The 19,363-nt window shown below is 40.1% G+C and overlaps 1 protein-coding gene across 1 annotated transcript in view; it reads left to right on the forward strand.

Annotated features, from left to right (window-relative positions):
- The window catches only part of LOC143026336 (uncharacterized), an 18,613-nt gene extending 9,399 nt beyond the window's left edge, over positions 1-9,214 (forward strand). The window contains exons 2-7 of the mRNA XM_076186549.1: positions 1,210-1,280; positions 2,613-2,920; positions 4,518-4,605; positions 4,920-5,012; positions 5,903-5,975; positions 6,219-9,214. Of these exons, the coding sequence (XP_076042664.1) occupies positions 1,210-1,280; positions 2,613-2,920; positions 4,518-4,605; positions 4,920-5,012; positions 5,903-5,975; positions 6,219-6,532 (947 nt within the window). The 3' untranslated portion in view covers positions 6,533-9,214. The remainder of the gene's footprint in view (positions 1-1,209; positions 1,281-2,612; positions 2,921-4,517; positions 4,606-4,919; positions 5,013-5,902; positions 5,976-6,218) is intronic.
- The last annotated feature ends 10,149 nt before the right edge of the window (positions 9,215-19,363 follow it).

A 19,363-nucleotide genomic window follows, 5' to 3' on the forward strand; every position in this document is an offset into this window, starting at 1 on the left:
AAGTTTTAATGCATCCCATATAAGAATATAATATGGGACACCGGATCATTGGAACATTCCCACCCGTTGCATCATGCGGTTCTCACATCAACTGAAGAGAAGAAAAAAAAAGGTTGATATAAATAAAACAGAAAATCGCCATCTAGACAAAAGGCGCATAGGGTATTACGTAATACCTTGCAATGGTGACGTAACGGAAACGTGGTGATCTCGCATGTGGGTTCGTATCCCGCACTTCCATCCGGTTTCCAGCAGTGACTGACCTGCATCTACAGTCCAAGCGCATAGGGCAAAGGTGGCGGCTTCGGCCGTAGCTACTCAGCGCCTCCTGGCGTCTGCTCCTTATTTCCTTCCGTACAATCCTCACTTTTAGGCGACGCATGACGATTTCATTCAGCTGGCGAGTATGTACCACCAACCCTCCTGCGCATTCTTTCTGATTTAATAAAATCGCCTGGCGGCAGTCATGAGAAAAATTATACATTATGATTCTTCTGACGCCAGACTATTTCAGTCGGGTGAGTGGGTGAGTTGGCAGCGTCACCTGTAATCCGCGTGAAGATGCGTTGTTGCCATGCTGTCCGGGGGGACAAAGAGGGAGGTGGGGCGATGGGGGGCGTTGGCGAGCACGCGAAGACTCATTTTCCTTGACCTTATCCGACATGTAAACAAAGAAGAATCTCTACAGCGAAGGTGACATAAAATTATGTGGCTGTTCCGGGCGGGACAAAACGTTCCTCAGACCCACGTCGTTAGCGTGGTTCATTAGTGGCTACGATTTAGGAAAAATAGATAAATAAATAAATAGTATCTTTGTCTGGCCAGCCAAAGAGAGGATGATATATTCTCGAAGCTAACCGCAAACGCAACCTGAAATGTTTAAATCATTGACTGCTGGACAGTAGGATGAATTATGTTTTCTTTGTTGTTGCCAGGTAATTTTAATTCAATTTAACACCCCCTCTCTCTAAGAAAAGGTTTGTGAATTACCCCCCAAAAAGACACTAACAATTCCTGCAGCTTATGAAAATAAGACATAATAATATAAAAATGAATTATTAGATAAATGAATGAATAAGAATATTTAAATAAAGAAAATATACAGAAAAAGATCAACTACCGTTGGGTTACCTATTTGTTTACTTATTCATTAATTTATTTACATTAACTTATTTATTTATTCATAAAATTGTCTGTTTAAATTTGCAGGCCTGGCAAGACCCCAAGATATCATGGCTTCCTCTCCACCGGTGGACCAGGCGCTTCTCGACAAAATCCAGGTGAGGACCAGGACAAAAATAAAACAAAACAAAACAAATACAAAAAGTTCTCACCTCCATGCAGTGTTACACAGGTGGCCCTCCTGCTCCACCCATTTTGTGACGTAACTAGGAAGTGTAACAACTCCAACGCCCCCTCACTCCCTCCCTCACTCCTTACTTTGTTTTGCCATTACCTAGCTGCGGAGTGCCGATAATAATACCCTGGTAATGAATAACAGTAACAATGTTTATTCCAAGCACGCGTTCTGCAATGGGCTGAATGTTGAAATGAAAGATTAAAAAGAATCCTCATTCATAGGAAAATATTGTTTTTATTAAAAAATATATCAAATTTTAAAGTGTGCGAGAAGATTGCGTAGCCCAGAATAGTTGGCCTATCATAACATCTTAGTTCTGTATATCAAAATAAATAAAAATGCACGCGAATTCACAGAATTGCCATCCGCTACGAGAGTTGAAGGGATAATTTCGTTTTTGTTTCGTTTTTTTTTTTCGTAGGATAGTCTTGGTTGGAGAATGGAAACAACGTATTTCGTTTATTCCTGTGAACGTCCCCTGCGTTCACACCAAAAGAATCACGTCTCGTTAAGTCGTGAACGTCGTTTGACTCGATTCCTCTTTCATCATCTTCATTCACACCGACTGATTCAAAGGGAGTCAACCAGTGTTCAATGCCAAGGGTGTTTTCAGAATATGAACGCATACTCTCCCTGAATTACATTTTTTCCGAGAGAGAAAGACCAAGAGAGAGGGAGGGAGAGGGGGAGGGAGGGATGGAGAGAGAGAGAGAGAGAGACAGACAGAGAGAGAGAGACCGAAAGACCGAGAGAGAGAGAAATTACATTTTTTTTCGACGTTACCAATGACATCACATACTCGCGGAGAGAGATATTGATGGGCTCAGCCCTAGCTGTGACTTGATATAACTCGAATTATTTAGTTACTAGATGATTCGAATCGTGGTTCCCAAACTAAGGGGTGCCCCCTCCCCCCCTAGGGAGATGTGAAGGGGATACAAGGGGGAGTGAAGTGATCTGTTGAAAAAAAATCATTGCTTAACAAGAACAACGGAATCGTTCCAAGAACAAGTATATGCCGTTACATACGTGCAAAGTGTCTACCATTCACCCCAACCCATTTTCTCTTAAGATATGGATAGAGAAGAGAAAATTATATCATTTCATATAAATACAAAACAAAATGTGGAGGGGGGGGAGTTTTCTGCCGAGGGCAACAATGGGGCGTCACAGGATTGAGAGTTCATGATTTTACATTTCCCAAAGGGCACCACTAAACTATGAAAACCCTCTTCTCTCGCCCATTCCTCAGGGCCTCGGCTGCCGTGTGAGCCACCACAACGAAGAAGTGGCCGACCACTCGGATGTGGTTATCGTTTCTGTGAAGCCCAATGTCATCTCACGTGTCCTCAGCGACATTCGCCACGTGGTCACGCCCTCCCGCCAGCTCCTGGCCTCCGTGGCTTTGGGCGTGCCTCTAGCCTCCCTCCAGGACCACCTCCCTAGTGGCTCAAGAGTCGTACGCGTCATGCCCAACACCCCGGCCCTGGTCCAGATGGGCGCCACTGTATACTGCCGGGGCACCTACGCCAGCAAGAACGACGGCGAAATAATCAACAGGTTAGGCTTGTCAACACTTGAGTTAAATTTTAAGTAAATGGACAAGCAGACAGAACGTGTAGATGACGCAACAGTGGGGAGATTATCGTAAGGAGTTGGACACTTTTTGCCTGGATTTTCCTGGCTGCTGGACAAGTCGCGCCAGTAAAGGTAACAATGGGACGATAAACGGACAAGAGAATGTTGTATATCATTAATGAATTGATTAATTAATTTGTTTATGTATTTCTTTCTTTGTTACAGATATATTTATTTGGTTGTTTTTTGTATTTATTTATTTATTTATTTATCTATTTATTTATTTGCTCATATATGTGTATATATGCAAGAGGTTGTTATTTAGCTGAAGAAAGATCTTTGTCGAATCCAAGGATTAGACAAAATCTTGGTTAATTAATCCGTCAGGATGTTGTTATCTGTTATATGTATGTGACGTCGAGTCTAAGAGGGGGTTTATACGGTCTAACGGTTCGTCGAACGCGGTTCGACAGACGCGTGTTTAAAGTGATGTGTGAACGGGGCATTTGGGGTTTAACCAACGTGTTCGACAACCAAATACCCCGTTCACACGCTAGACCGTGTAGACCCCCTCTAATATTTGATTATGACGTCACAGGACCAACGTTCTTTACAAAATAAATTATCCAAATAAGATAATAATGTCCATAGAGTACTGCAAACAAACGAACATTGATTTGAGAAGATTTAAAACTTGCAGACAGAAACTTTAAACATTAAATCATTTAATATGATATTCATTATTCAACAACAAATGCAAACATAATACAAAGACGACAAGCCGTTGGAGATGTCCAAATGTAGTGACTGAACGTCATGCTTTCGCTGCTACAATACATTTATTTATGTTCATTCAAATATATTGGTAATTATTTGGTACCATAGTAAAGACATTTGCCGCTATCTGTAAGGACGTTGTATATCAGGGACGTGTTATTGTTATTTATATATCTTGCATTTTTTGTGTTTTGTGGATGAATAACTTATGATTATGATTGGCGATATATTGAGTCCGTCATGACGTTCCGTTCCAAAAATCATGAACATAAAAAACGAAGTTATTCCATTTTCTCTGGTTTAAAACTCGCTTTTTTAGTTTTCTCTTGTAGATATCATACAGTATGTTATGTATTATAATTATCATTGTCATTATTATTATTGCTATTACTATTATTGTTGTTGTTATTATTATTATTACCATTATTATAATTTATTATCATTAGTCATGGTCATTATTATTATTATTCATAATTATTATCATTATTATCACTATTAGTAGTAGTAGTAGTAGTAGTAGTAGTAGTAGTAGTAGGGACCAATGAACTGTCTGTGGAAGACCGATCCTGCTGCTTCCACCACACAGTTCCACGAGGATGGAGGTCGTATTTTTAGAAGTAGTAGTAGAAGTATACTACTACTGTCATTATTTTTATCATTAGTAGTAGTAGTAATATAACTGCTACTACTACTAACGTCATTATTATTGTTATTGTTATTATTATTATTATAATTGTTGCTATCATCATCATCATCAACAGTAATGATAACGACAGTCCTTTTTTTTCAATCCCTCCCACAGTCTCTTCTCGTCAGTCGGGACGTGCGCCGAAGTTCCAGAAACCTTCTTCGACGCTGTGACGGGACTGAGCGGATCCGGCCCTGCCTATGTAAGTCACCGAATGGAACTGTGGGTGTCGTTACAAGAGAAATGGGTTCCCTTTACTTCTTTTTTCACAAAGCATGGATGTGTGAAGTCCCCATAGATAATGTTTGAAATTGAGCCACATAAAAGAAAAAATATCACCTTGTTGGTGTTATCTAATTCTAATATTATTCCCCACTCTCACTGTTATGATTGTCGTTTTGAGTGAGTGTGTGCGTGTGTGTGTGTGTGTGTGTGTGTGTGTGTGCACTTCGTATGTACATAGTTCAGGACACACTATCTTACAAACCCCTCTTTTTCCTCCTCTTTTCCCTGTAGGCGTACATGGCTGTGGAGGCTCTGGCTGACGGCGGCGTCCTGATGGGCCTTCCCCGACCTCTGGCCATCGCTCTTGCAGCGCAGACGATGATGGTAAGACAGTTCGTCACATTCATACTTTGTGTCTGGTGTAGGCGAGGGATGGTAGACCAACCACACTGACACTGGTGGGGGTGAGTTGGGGGGGGGGGAGGGGGTTGCAATAATCCACAACATCCACAAACCTCCCCCCCTCCCATATATCTTTAATTCTCCTTGTCATTCCACCACGAATCGCCTTTACTTACTTTGAAAAGCATATCTACAAGTTCAAAATGAACTACCATTCATTCAGGGACTCCTGTAACAAAAGCCACTGTTCATTGTTTGGTTCATCCTTGAACACTCAGATCGAAATGAACACACGTGTATGTTATTGTTATCTCAACACCTGCACGGACACTTGCTCTCACTGTTGATTCCCCTTGACGTGGCGTCAAGGGGAATCAACAGTGAGAGCAAGTGTCCGTGCAGGTGTTGTGCTTGCTCATGTAACGCATGCACAAGTCTTTGTTCAAACACAAAGGAAACACAATTTTATTCAACAGTACCTCTTTCGCATTCTTTTATATCGAATCGTCACCAATTTTTTCAGCCATGTTATTGTTATCGTTGTCGTTCCTGTCTTGGTTGTGGTTCTTATCACTACCTTTGGTGAGCCAACTTCTCATATTTGCGACCCCCCTATCACGGGCTCAAAGCCCGTGGGAGTAACACTTCACTCCCAAATAAAAATAAATAAATAAATAAATAAATAAATAAAAATTGACCCCCCCACTCCCAACCCCCAAACCCCTTACCACCCTCCACAGTTACTCCAAGATCCCAAACCAACACTAAATGCATTTGCTGCATTAGTGACAGCCACTTGGCCCAGCTGTCCTGGCACATACTTCCCGCCGCGATCCGTTATTAACCCGTCTCCTTTTCGTGTCCCCATGCAGGGCGCTGCCAGAATGGTCCTCGAAACGAGCAAACACCCAGGACAGCTCAAGGATGAAGTCTGCTCACCAGCAGGTAAGGATGTCGTGTGAGCCCTCCCCCCACCTCTTTTCCAACATGGCTTAATTATGTTATGTGACATGATTTATTATGACAATGCCTTTCAGGTTGTAATACCCAAAAACTAAACTTAAATGAGTGGACTATATCGTAATTAGGCTGCAATACTCCCCTCGCTATTCTAGTACATCTTTGGCATTACTATTATTTCCATCCTTTGCCATACCCTTCAGCGTGACTATTCCTTCTCTCTTCCAGGCTGCACAATCCAAGGTGTGATGGCTCTCGAGCGGTCCGGCTTGCGCTCCGCCTTCATCCAGGCTGTCCAGGCTTCTGCCAAGAAGTCCATCGAGGTCGCCGACTCGGCGCAGGCCTTGGCCATCCAGACATCCAAGGAGATGGAGACGACTCAGGTCTTGGCTGCCATGAGATCGAAGGAAGTGTCTGAGCTGCAGCAATCTCTCTCCGCGCAAGCTGCTACCCTCAATTCTAAGGAACTCGCCGAGCTGTCACAGTCCCTGGCCGTCCATGCTTCAGCTGTTAGGGCCAAGGAGTTTGCCGAGTCGACGTAGTCTTCCAGGGATAAGGATGGAGAAGCTTGCAAGAGACCATAAAGCCTACACTAGGCAGTTCAATGTCCCTTACCACCTTTCATCGGTAGATCGGGTGTTCGGTGGTCCATTGGTCGACCGGCCATATTTGTTGGCGACATGACCGAGGGGGACTGAAGCCTTTAGGGAGAATGTTCAATACTGCAAAAAAAAAAAAAAAAAAAAAACACGACTTGCCCTTAGGCTTGTGCTTCTGGACTCTTGTGGCATGTCCACACAAGTAGTTAACATGTGACTAACTGGACAAAGAATCACCAGGAGTTGATGCGTTCCGAATCGTAATATAAATAGAGAAGAAGGAAGAAAGGGAGCGAAACTGCACCAGATCAACTTCGTATCGTCCAGTTGGCAAGATGTTGGATACTTACGTAGGCACACCCTAAGGAACTCCTTTAGTAGTGTGTCCGCTACAACTGGACTCATCAGTAGTAGCACAAGTAGCAACAAACACCCGCGTTTGTAACATGTTGGCACCAAGTGTAGACAACCCTTAGGCTCTGGGGATAGAGATAGCTCCTTCAAACGAGGACTCGGAGCTAACTGGGGGCAGACGTTTTGGCAATATATGAGAAAGACAGTGAAAAATGTTAACGAAATTATACACTAAGCAATAATGTATAGTTGTATATATTATTTTGTGTGCGTGTGTGTGTCTGACAGTCTGGATATCAGGCTGAAGTATTCGTCCTACCTATTTTGGTTTAGTACATCTGTAGCAGGCAATCTTCACATGGTGGTCATGCAAGACTGACGGCAGAGAGATTCCTCTATCCGTCGCTCCTCTTCAAATCGTTTTTGGGGATGTAAACTTTGTTAGCGTGGTCTGTGATGAGAATATTGTCCCCTGTACAAGTACTACATGTATGTTGTGTTTGTGTGCAAATATTTGCAGATTGATTTTTGTAACGATTTATTATTCAAGTTATTTATGTCTTGTATTAGAGTATTTCTTCTTGTGGATTTTTATGATATGTCTAATGTGAGCCCATGAATATCACTTGTATAGTTTTGATCCGTGTGTGCGTGAATAGCCTAACACGTCAGTGACATGTGTAGGAGTTAGTGTTTGTTTCTGTGTGTGTGTGTGTTTACCTAAATCTACCTAATTGTAATATAGTCTATTAGATAACAGTTACGCTCGCGAGGTCCCGTCTTTATCGGTAAAATTTTGACTTAAATTCGTTAATGTTGTCCTACTGGACTATTCGTTTTATTATTGTGGTCTGCAAATCTGTACAAAAAAAACGCGTTTCTTAATATCGTTCAGTCACTCTTTATTCTTTCTTCTTCTGTCTTCTCTGATTACTCTTACATCTCTCACTAAGAAGTCTTTGTCGATGATCTCCACTCATTTCATAGTTCTGAAGACACCAATCATATCATCTCCCTCTCATATCTTTTGATGTTGGTAATTATAGCTTATCTAGTCTTTCTTAGTGTGTGTGTGTGTTTGTGACTACACTTTACATTTCACACTTCATCCGTCGACAAGAATTTGGTAGATGTGCAATTTACTCATATAATTGAATTATCGTTTGATGATTCTTGCATTCGGTGTAATTCTCAATTGGTATATGTTTTATCCCATTTGTCACTGCGTATATTTTGTAAATGTTGTTAATAAGTTCCCCTCAATTTAAGATGAATTGACCTCATACAATGATTGCCTATGCCTTATTCGGGACTGTTTGTGGTACCAAGATTCATAGGCAGCATCATGGGGCGTCACGTCTCTTCTTTATCAAGCTTATCTGCATTTATTTTGGACACCAAGACTTTTGTTGTATGTATTTATTTTCTTGTGTTATTGGTTGTCGTATTACTTGCAAGAAAAAAAAATTATGAAACTTTTTTCACGGCTGTGGGCCCCTGAGACGAAGCATATTATTGGTGTTCAAGCACATTTCCGATTTCAACATTTCAAACGCCTCATGGCCGCTTTTTGAGTCGTTTTTTGTACATTCTCAGAACAATACAGCGGGTTTTGAACAACAAAATTTAGGTGTCTAAGCATAACATGTGTTGTTAAACATTTTATGTGTCTATACATTTTCTGAACAAAACGGATATTTAACTAAATTGTTTCAGTGTAACAACAAATCTCTTGACGGGATATCTAGATTTTGACATAGTGAACAACAGCAACAATAAAAACCAGAATTTTGGTATGTGACGTGGAAAACCGAATAACTTCATATCCAAATACTTAATTTATAATTCCAGTATTGTGAGTCATGTCAGAGCAGTGAGACGTGAAACAGCATATAAACTAAAAGCTACGAAAATTATTGAAACATTAAGGACGCTTCACTTTGGCATAGCGCGGTACATCCATGCCACATGTTGACACTAGTCTTAAAAATAATATAAAAGGGGGGTTGTTTCTCCATGACAATATCTTATTGTATTTTTTTTTTTCATCTTATTTCTGTTATGATAATCTATCTCAGGATATTTAGTAAATGTGGAAAAAGTGTATGTAAGCTGTATGTATTATGTAATCATGCTATTTATAAGTACAAAATTCTTCAAATTCGCTCTATGTGAATCTAGGTATGAAAATATAATCATCAGTATTACGGAAAGCCTGGAACAAGAATTATTGTATACACTTGTTCTCTATAAAAGTGCCTAAGACATAAATATTTTTGTTTAATCAAACCTTTAAAATATTTAGTTTGTCCTACATGGATGGGGTGGTGCGAGAGGTGAATGCAGGGGTTGGAGATGATTAAAGAAAATGGAGAAAAGTGGTAGGTGAGCCAGCTGTTGTTTGCTGACGACACTGCGCTTGTAGCAGGATCAGAGGAGGGATTGAGGAAGGAAGCTGAAGATAAATGTGGGCAAAAGTAAGGTGATGAGATGTCCAAGGGGAGAGAGTGACAGTAGGCTGGAAGTGAGCATTAAGGGTGAGAAACTGGAGGAAGTGGATAGTTTTAGATACTTGGGTGCGAATGTGACAGGAAAGGGAGGAGTGGGTGTGGAGGTAGAATGTAGATTGAGAGAAGCGAGTAAATGCCTTGGTGGATTAAAAAGTGTAATGAGAAATCGACATCTGGGAATGGATGCTAAGAGGTTATATGAAGGAGTGATTGTGCCAACAGCAATGTACGGGGCAGAAACATGTAACATGAGAGAGGAAGAGAGAAGGAGTTTGAATGTGTTTGAGATGAAATGTCTGAGAAGTATGAAAGGGGTTACTAGGCTGGATAGAGTGAGAAATGAGGAGGAGAACAGGGGTGGAAAGGGAGCTGGGAGATAGGGTTGATGAAAGAGTATTAGGATGGTTTGGACACATGGAAAGAATGAGTGAAGAAAGATTAGTAAAAGAAGTGTGGAAGGAGTGAATATGAGGGGGCGTCCTAGGATGAGATAGATGGATGGGGTGAAAGCTTTACAAAAGAGGAATGTATGTAGAGGAAGGACAGAAGATAGGGGTGAATGGAGAAGGGTTGTGTATAAATGAGGCTGTGCGCATGAGGGGGAGTGGGTGGGGGATGGGGGTGAGGAAGTATGTATGAGAAAAAATTTGACGCAGCCCGAAGGGATTTCTCCCTGTCTTCTCCTTTCCTGCATGAGGGGACGGAGAGAGGGGGTTGCCGAATTTATGAAGCGGCCTTGCTGTGGATGTGCTGTGTCTTACGACACTGCTTCTGACCCAGGGCAGTGGACAGGATGCAGGATGACCCGTCATCCAGGAGGTGCTAAGATAGGAGGGAGGGAGGGGAGGGGAATATATGGAAAATGAAATGGGTGGGAGTGATTTCTATGCCTTTTTCTTTTTGGCTACCCCCCGTGTAAGAGGGGAAAAGCTTTTGGTATATGTATGTATGTATGTACAAAAATATATATATTTAGAGTAAGGAAGACTATTTTAGGAAAGAGTCAAAACAATTATAATTTGATTTGCTGAATGTTCGCAGTTTCATTCGCTTTGAAACAGTTGGCATCTAGGTTATCAGCAAAATTGTAGACGACGTTTGGTTCTTAGCGACGTCAGACGAAATAAAGAATAGTTCGGCACATCACTTCTGAAGTATTTTGTGGCTGCTTCTTCTGAGCTAGCCCAGCCGAATAAAATCATGTGGTCTCAGCTTGGAAAATATACAAGATAGGTCTTCATACCAAAAGGGGAACTCTTCGAATAGTTTAGTTAACGGAGAAGTTGTTATTTACTAATGCAAAGGAATTAGAAATTAACATGTTTTGTAAGCTTTCAAGATTTAAAAAGTGGATTTGTGTGAGATGATAGAAACCAATAACTAATACATTAGTAAAAGAGAACTTCGAAATCGAAAATAAAAAACAAGTAACAAAAAGAATGCCAAAATATTCCATAGAGCGTTCTGTAACTTCAGTTGGAATGGACTATCTCTGGGTGTTTTCTGCAGTACCCCAGTCAAAAGTTTGTCTACAGAAAGAGAATAACCCCACTTTGATATTTGTGTGTGAGATGCCATATCTACTTGACTATTTGAGTATAGCGTTTGAAAGTCGTATATTATTTTTTACCTACCCACAACCGTGATCCCATTGTTTAAATTTTGTCTATAGGTTGTCATCGCACACATTCTGTTTTGATATATTAACGACACCCCACGCATGATATATTGTTTCTAGTGCTCTGTATGTGTGAGATGCCAAACTTCTGTTAGCAATTAGCTATAGCGTTTGAAATTCATCGGTCACTTCGTCCTATTCCTGACCGTTATCGCGGCATATTTACGTTGTCTATGTTTTCATCGTACACAGTGGACACCATTGTTAGCCCTACTCCAGCATATTTTTGTTACCTTACACATTATATATATATTCATGCATTTGGTTTATATGTGTGAGATGCCATGCTAATTGACAATATGGCTATGTTAGGCAGTTGTCCTCACACCATCCCAAGACCACATCGGTTCGCACGATGTCCCCTGGGAACGCACGTGCAGTTTGAGCTGCGCTGAGGTCCATCCCACCCAGGTCGGCGTCCTTAGAACGTTCCTGTATCTGGGTTCTCAGCGGCATCGACATTTCTCCCTAGCGCAAAATTAGAGCGCGGTTCATGACCTGACCCGGTATATAAGCTGGACGGAAATCACCGAAGAGACAGGCCGCTTTTGGATAACCACGCGTGAACATCGCCACCAACTCCGTCGCCGTTTCGCGCAGACCGCCTCGGAGCACTACTTGACGAGCATCCCCGTCACCTCACCTCCCTCGCCGTCTCATTCCCACCCCCCACTCTCTCTCGCTGCCAGAGCGAGCCATTATCATTCTTTTTGCGCCCAACTTTAATAAAAACAACTGCTCTCCCATCAGTGTTTGCTTTCCAGCTGGGCTCGCATCCCCTACGTCCTGACAGGCTGGAACGTTTGAAATTCGTCTGTCATTATAATCCTACTCTTTACCGTTCTTCCAGCGTTTGAAGATTTCCATAGGTTGTTATTGTATTTTTTTTATTTAATTCTAATCCTATTCCAGCATATATTCATGTCATCCTGCATATGATATTTGGTTCTAGCGTTTGATTTAAATGTTAGATGCCATACTGCGACTTGACGATATGGCTAAAGCGTTTAAAATTCGCCGGTCATTTTCATCCTAACTTTGAAATTGAGATCAATCCTACTCCAACATATGTTTACATCATCATAATTTTTTTTTTTTTTTTTTCTTTTTTTGTCTCGCATCTGAGCTATGTGTAAGATGCCATACTCCTGCTTGGCCATTTGGCTAGAGTTTTTGAAGTTCATAAGTCATTTCCTCACGCAGAGTTTCTGATTGGGTTCTTTGGGTGTCGCGCGAAGTGCGCGCGCTCGAGCATTGTGACGTGAGCACTATGTACATTGCATTTTTGTGTTTTATCTTTCATCGTTGGATCATTGAGCGCTATGCGAATTGTTGAAATTTGGTATCTCACTTTTCTTCTTTTTCTTCATTCTTTGTTGGACCAAAAAATCGGAGAGCATTCGGAGCACGCTCGGAACATTAACGATCACGCACGACCTATTTCCGAATCACGATCCGGTGCGAAGCGCTGAATGCAAAGACGTTTTCCATTTGAATACTTTGGGTTTCGCGCGACACGCGCGCGCATAAGCATTATATAACATAACATAAGAACATAAGAATGAAGGAGACTGCAAGAGACCATAAGGCCTACACTAGGCAGCTTCGTATCCATCACCATCTGTCATACCCATCCATAAAGTTGTCTAATCATTTCTTAAAACAACTGATAGTTTCAGTGCTTACTACATGGTTACTAAGTTTATTCCATTCGTCGACCACCCTATTAGTAAACCAATTCTTGCCTATTTCCTTTTTAAATCTAAATTTGTCCAGTTTATAACCATTACTGCGAGTCCTGCCCTGTTGTTTTAATATGATGACCTTGTTTGCATCATCCTTGTTAAAACCTTTTATCCACTTGAACACCTCTATTAGATCACCCCGCACTCTGCGTCTTTCCAGAGAGTGTAAGTTAAGGTGCCTAAGCCTCTCTTCGTAAGGCAAATTTCTGAGTCCATGTATCATTTTGGTCATTCTTCTCTGTACTGATTCTAGTGAATTGATGTCCATTCTGTAGGACGGAGACCAAAACTGTACCGCATAGTCAAGGATGGGTCTAACTATCGCTAGATAGAGTTTAATAATTACCTCTGCACTTCTATTCGTTACTGTCCTAGCAATGAAACCTAATGCTCTGTTAGCTTTATTCCTGGCGCTAATGCACTGTCTCCTGGTTTTAAGGTCCGGACTCACCAGAACTCCCAAGTCTCTCCCGCACTCAGTTTTCTCTAAAAGCGTGTTATCTAAGCTGTATCTATTTTCGGGGTTGTGTAGCCCTACGTTTATCACGCTACACTTAGAGATATTGAAGTTCATTTGCCATTTCACCGACCATGTGAACAATTTGTTAAGATCATCCTGCAGAATCTCTGCGTCGTCTCCTGACCTAATTAGGCGTCCTATTTTAGTGTCGTCCGCAAACTTACTAACATCACTATTTATCCCGTCGTCTAAGTTGTTTATGCACATATTGAACAACAAGGGACCCAAAACCGAGCCCTGGGACCCCACTAGTAACATTGCCCCACCTAGATTTTACTCCATTTATGGTGACCCGCTGTTTTTTGTTACTAATCCAAGTTCTAATCCATTCTAACACTTTTCCACCAATGAATGGGCTTTGAATTTATTTAGTAGTCTCTGGTGTGGCACCTTATCGAACGCTTTGCTAAAGTCAAGGTGAATAATATCGTAATTATCATTGTTATCTGACGCCTTATATACTTTAGTGTAAAAGGATAAGATCAGTCACACATGACTTACCTTTGGAGAAACCATGCTGTGAATCACGAATTAAATTATGTCTTTCGATGTGTTCTCTGAATCTATCTACTATTACTGATTCAAGCATTTTACCTATGACCGATGTCAAACTGATTGGCCTGAAGTTGCATATAGACGATCTATCTCCCTTCTTAAGAACAGGAACAACGTTTGCTTGCCTCCAAGCAGTAGGCACAAAACCAGTGTCTACTGATTTATTAAATATTTCAGTTAACTGGTCGCAGATTTCAAATTTACACTCCTTTAGCATTCTCGGAAAAAAATCGTCTGGACCCGGGGATTTTGTAGCTTTAAGTCTTTCAATCTGCTTGACTACTTCTACTTTACTAATGATGATATTAGATAGACTTTTTTCTTCATTCCCTCTGAAAATCGGATCGCAGTCAGGTACTTTATCTAACCTCTCATTAGTAAATACCGATAGAAAATAATTGTTAAACTCCTCACTCATTTTTTCCTCCGATTCTATCATGACATTGTCATCGTTTTTAATAGGTCCTATTCTTTCTTTATTTTTTGTTCTATAGAGATGAAAGAAACCCTTTGGGTTGGATCTTGCTTGACTAGCAACCTTAATTTCATAATTACGTTTCACTGTACGTGTATTCTTTTTAACCAGCTTTGCCATTTCGTTATATCTTGATCTAAGGTGTGTTTCCCCGTTTCTTATTTTTACGTAAAGTCCTCTTTTCATTCCGATCTCATGTTTCAATCTGTCCGTCATCCATTTGGGAGTATTACTATTTTTCCGTATTGACTTCAGGGGGATAAATGTATTTTGTGCATTAATAATTAAATCAGTTAGATTGCTATACATTTCTTTTAAATCGCTGACCTGTCTGTTGAGCCCTCGCCCCCAAATGACCTGACCCAAGGTATGCATATTACCCTCCGTGACCCGACCTCTAGTCATGACCTGACCCCGGTCATGCACCGAGACTCGACAATGTCCGAAACGTCCGCATGACATTTCATATTCAATTTCAAATAGGTTTTTATATTGTCAAAGTTTGCTCTCCTGAAGTCTGGTACTTGGACGTTATTCGTATTTTTCAATTCTTCCCAAATAATATCAAATCTTATTTCTTGGTGATCGCTAGAGCCTAGACTATCTCCCACTTTTACGTTACTCATCAGGTGCTCATTATTAGTTAAAACTAAGTCCAGAGTATTTACTCCTCTCGTAGGATCGGTAATCACTTGTTTTAGGAAATTATCCTGCACCACACCTAGGAATTCCTTTGTTTCTTGATCTCCTGTTAAAGTTTCCCAGTCAATGTTTCTATAATTAAAATCTCCCATGATCACAACGTTTTTGTACCGGGACGCTCTGTGAATTTCATGAATCAGGGGATCAGTCTGCTCAATGCTGAGGTTAGAAGGTCTGTACAAGACGACATTATTAACTTTCTTATTCTTGCCTATAATCTCTACCCAAATGGGTTCCGTACAGCTCTTCCTTAATCGAATTGTTGATAATACAGTTTATTGTATTTTCAACGAAAAGTGCTACACCTCCCCCACTCCTGCCAACCCTATCCTTGTGAAAAAACTTATATCATTCTATTTCGATTTCCGGAAGGAAATGTTTATCAGCCATGTTGATCTAGGACTCAGTAATAGCTATAGTGTCGAAGTTCTTTACGCATGCTTTACCTCGCAGCAAATCAATTTTGTTAATTATGCTTCTGCTATTTGTATAGTAAACTTTAAGTTTATCTTCCCTCCACCTGCTTTGGTGATTATTTTCACAGTCCCTCTCTAAGTTGTTTCTATTGCCTAAATATATATTCCGATACTCCCCCCCCCCTACTTCCACGTAATCTACCCGAAAAAAAACCCTGTAGGATGCCTACTTCTCGCTCAAGGGATTCAGCAAGGAGCCGAAATCCTCTGGGCGATAAATGCACCCCGTCTCTTGTATATAGATGGTTCCTACCGTAAAAGCTGTCCCAGTTGTCGACAAATGCCCATCCATTGGCCTTACAATGTTTTGCCAGCCTGCAATTCATTGCAATAGCCCTGGAATGTCACATGCCTCCAACTCTACGCCTCGGAAGGATTCTGCATACAACAGGAACCCCCCCCCCTATTTCTAATCTTGTCTAGCGCATCCCGGAACAGCGGAAACAATTCCTCACTCCCTAATTTACCTATATCATTGCCCCCGGCACTTAGGCAAACTACAGGGTACTGTGTCAACGGCCGTGAGGGTCCTGCATTGATGTATTTCTAATCATAATACTACTCCTGACCGTTATTCTAGCGTTTGCATTTTGTCTCTAGGTTGTGATTGTACACTCCTAAATATATCTGTGTCATGCTACACATATTCTTATTCTAACGTTTGGTTTATGTATGTAATGCTATATCATGCTTGACACTCCAGTAGAGTGTTTGAAATTCGTCGTTTCTTTTCATCCTACTCGTGACCGTTATCACAAATTTTGAATTTTGTCCATAGTTTGCCATACACTTTGAATTTAATTCTAATCCTACCCTAACATACATTTATGTCATCCTACACATGATATTTTGATCCTAGTGTTTGGTTCGTGTGCTATTTGAAATTTTGGCTAGAGCTTTTGAAATTAGTCGGTCAATTCCATCCTTCTGACCATTTATATTTTGTTTATAGGTTGTCATCGTACATTATCAATTTAATTTTCGTCCTAACCCTGCATTTCAATTTTACATGTTTATGTCATGCTACATATGACATTTTGATCCTAGTCTTTGATTTATATGTAAGATGCCATATTACAACTTGACAGTTAAACTGGAGTTTTTGAAAGTTTCTGTTATCATCATCCTACTCTCGACCGATATTCCAGCGTTTCAATGATGTCTCTAGGTTGTCATCGTAAAATTTTAATTTAATTTTCATCCAACTCAAACATATATTTTGATTCTAGTTTTTATTTGTGTGTGAGATGTCATATTTGAAAAGAGCGTTTCAAAGTCTTGTCATTGTCACCCTACTCCTGTCCGTTATCCTAGCGTTTGAATTTTGTGTATAGCTTGTCATTGTACACGTCAAATTTAATTTGAATCCTACTTTGACCTATATTTGTCATCCTACACATCACATTTTGATTCCAACGTTTATTTCATGTGTGAGATGCCAAACTGCTACTCGACAAGAGGTCTAGAGCGTTTGAAATTCTTCGATCATTTTCGTACTACTCCACACCGTTTTCCCAGTGTCTGAATTTTGCCCATGAGTTGTCATTCTACACTTTGAATTTTTATTTTAATCTGACTCCAGCATATATTTGTCATCCTACTCATGATATTTCAATTCTACCGTTTGGTTTGTATGTATGACATACATTTGCTAGAGAGTTTTAAATTCTGTAACTCATATATTACTCCTGACCATTGGTCTAGCGTTTGAATTTTGTCAATAGGTTGTTAACGTACACTTTGCATTTAATTTCAACCCTACTCCGACATGTTTGTCATTCTACACATTATTTTTTATTCTACCGTTTTATTCATGTTTGAGGCCACATTGCTATTAGGTAATTTAACTAAAGCGTTTGAAAGTCGTCTGACATCTTTATCCTACTCCTTACCGTTATCACAGCGTTAGAATTGTGTTTAGTCTGCCATCGTACAATTTTATTAGGGTGTTTTAAAATCTGTAGTACTTATCCTACTCCTGACCTTTATTCTAACGTTTGAATTTTGTTAGTAGGTAGTTGACGTACAATTTTAACTTAATTTTAATCCTACCCCAGCATATGTTTGTCATCCTATACATGGTTTTGATTCTAGCGATTAATTTATATATGTGAGACGCCATATTGCACAATGACAATTTGACTAGGAGTGTTTTAAATTTGTCTGTTACCTTCATCCTACTCTTTACCGTTATCCCAGCTTTTGAATTTTGTCTATAGGCAGTCATAATACATTTTTAATTTTAATTGACAATGTAGCTATAACATTTGAAATTCGTATGTCGTTTTCATCCTATTCTTGACTGTTAACTCAGCGTTTGAATTTTGTCTAGGATTTCATCGTACACATTGAATTTAATCTTATTAATACTTTAGCATATATTTGTCGTCCTACACATGATATTTTGATTCTTGTGTTTGACTTATGTTAGATGCCATACTGTTACTTTATAATCTGGCAAGAGCATTTGAAATTTGTCGGTCATTTTTCATCCAGTTCTTGGCCATTATCGCAGCGTTTGAATTTTGTACATAGGTTCTCATGGATAACTTTGCATTTAAATTGCATCCTACCCCAGCATTTAAAATTGTATCCTACACATTATATTTTGATTCTAGTCTTTGATCTGTGATATGCTATAATGTCATTCTACAATTAGACTAGAGGGTTTGAAATTGGTCTGTCATTATCATCCTACTCGTGACCATTAGCGCAGCGTTTGAATTTTGTATATAGGTTGTCATCGTGCACTTTGAATTTAATTTCCATCCTACTCCAGCATTTGAGTTTGATATATTTGTCATCATATATTTGTACATTTGATACTTTTATTCTAGCGTTTGATATACGTGCGAGATCAGCGGCGGATTCAGATTTTTTTTTTTTGGGGGGGGGGGCTGAACTATGTATGAGTGAGTGGGAAACGACCCAAATCAACTGGGGGATTTGAAATGTGAACAATTTTAGAAGTATTTTGAAGCTATTTGCAAAGGTATATTGAGGAAATGGTCAATAAATTAGATTGCAATGGTAAAAAACTTTATACCCACGCACATACGTGGCTCTTCTTAAAAAGTAGAATACAAGTATGGCAAAAAATAAAACTGCCACTTTAAGTTTTCCATCCCTCTTTCCCAGCGTTGCACTACATCATCGTCTGAGATCACCTCCACCAATCAGCATCCATTGCCATCGTGACGCCATCGCACGATGCTCTATCTAACTGAAACCGACGAAAACCAATTGCGCTCCAACACCACCGGTTCGGCCTTCGGACAATGTCAATCAAATCCGAAATACATTAGATATATATTAAAAGGAGGGTCTGATTAAAAAAAAATCGAGCAAATAGTTCTCTGACAATGGGATGTTAAAGGGAAAAATTTGGGGGGGCTTCAGCACCTTCAGATCCCCCCCCCCCTGGATCCGCCAGTGTGCGAGATGTTATACTGCTACATGACAATTTGACTACAGCGTTTGAAAATCGTCTGTTGTTTAACCCTACTCTCTTCAATGATTCCAGCGTTTGGATTTTGTCTATGGGTTGTCATCGTACACTTTGAATTTAATTTCCATCCTATTCCTGTGTTTGAATTTTATGTTTGTCATCCTACACACGATATTTTGATTCTAGGGTTTGATTCATATAAATGAGATGCTAATGCTACTTGACAATTTCACTAGAGCGTTTGAAAATTGTCTGTCATTTTTCTCCTTTTTATTGTTACAGTAGCGTTTAAAATCTGCCTGTAGTTTGTC

This window comes from Oratosquilla oratoria, chromosome 1 (assembly GCF_046742065.1).
Source record: "Oratosquilla oratoria isolate Oo_2021 chromosome 1, ASM4674206v1, whole genome shotgun sequence".
In the NCBI taxonomy this organism is placed as follows: domain Eukaryota; kingdom Metazoa; phylum Arthropoda; class Malacostraca; order Stomatopoda; family Squillidae; genus Oratosquilla; species Oratosquilla oratoria.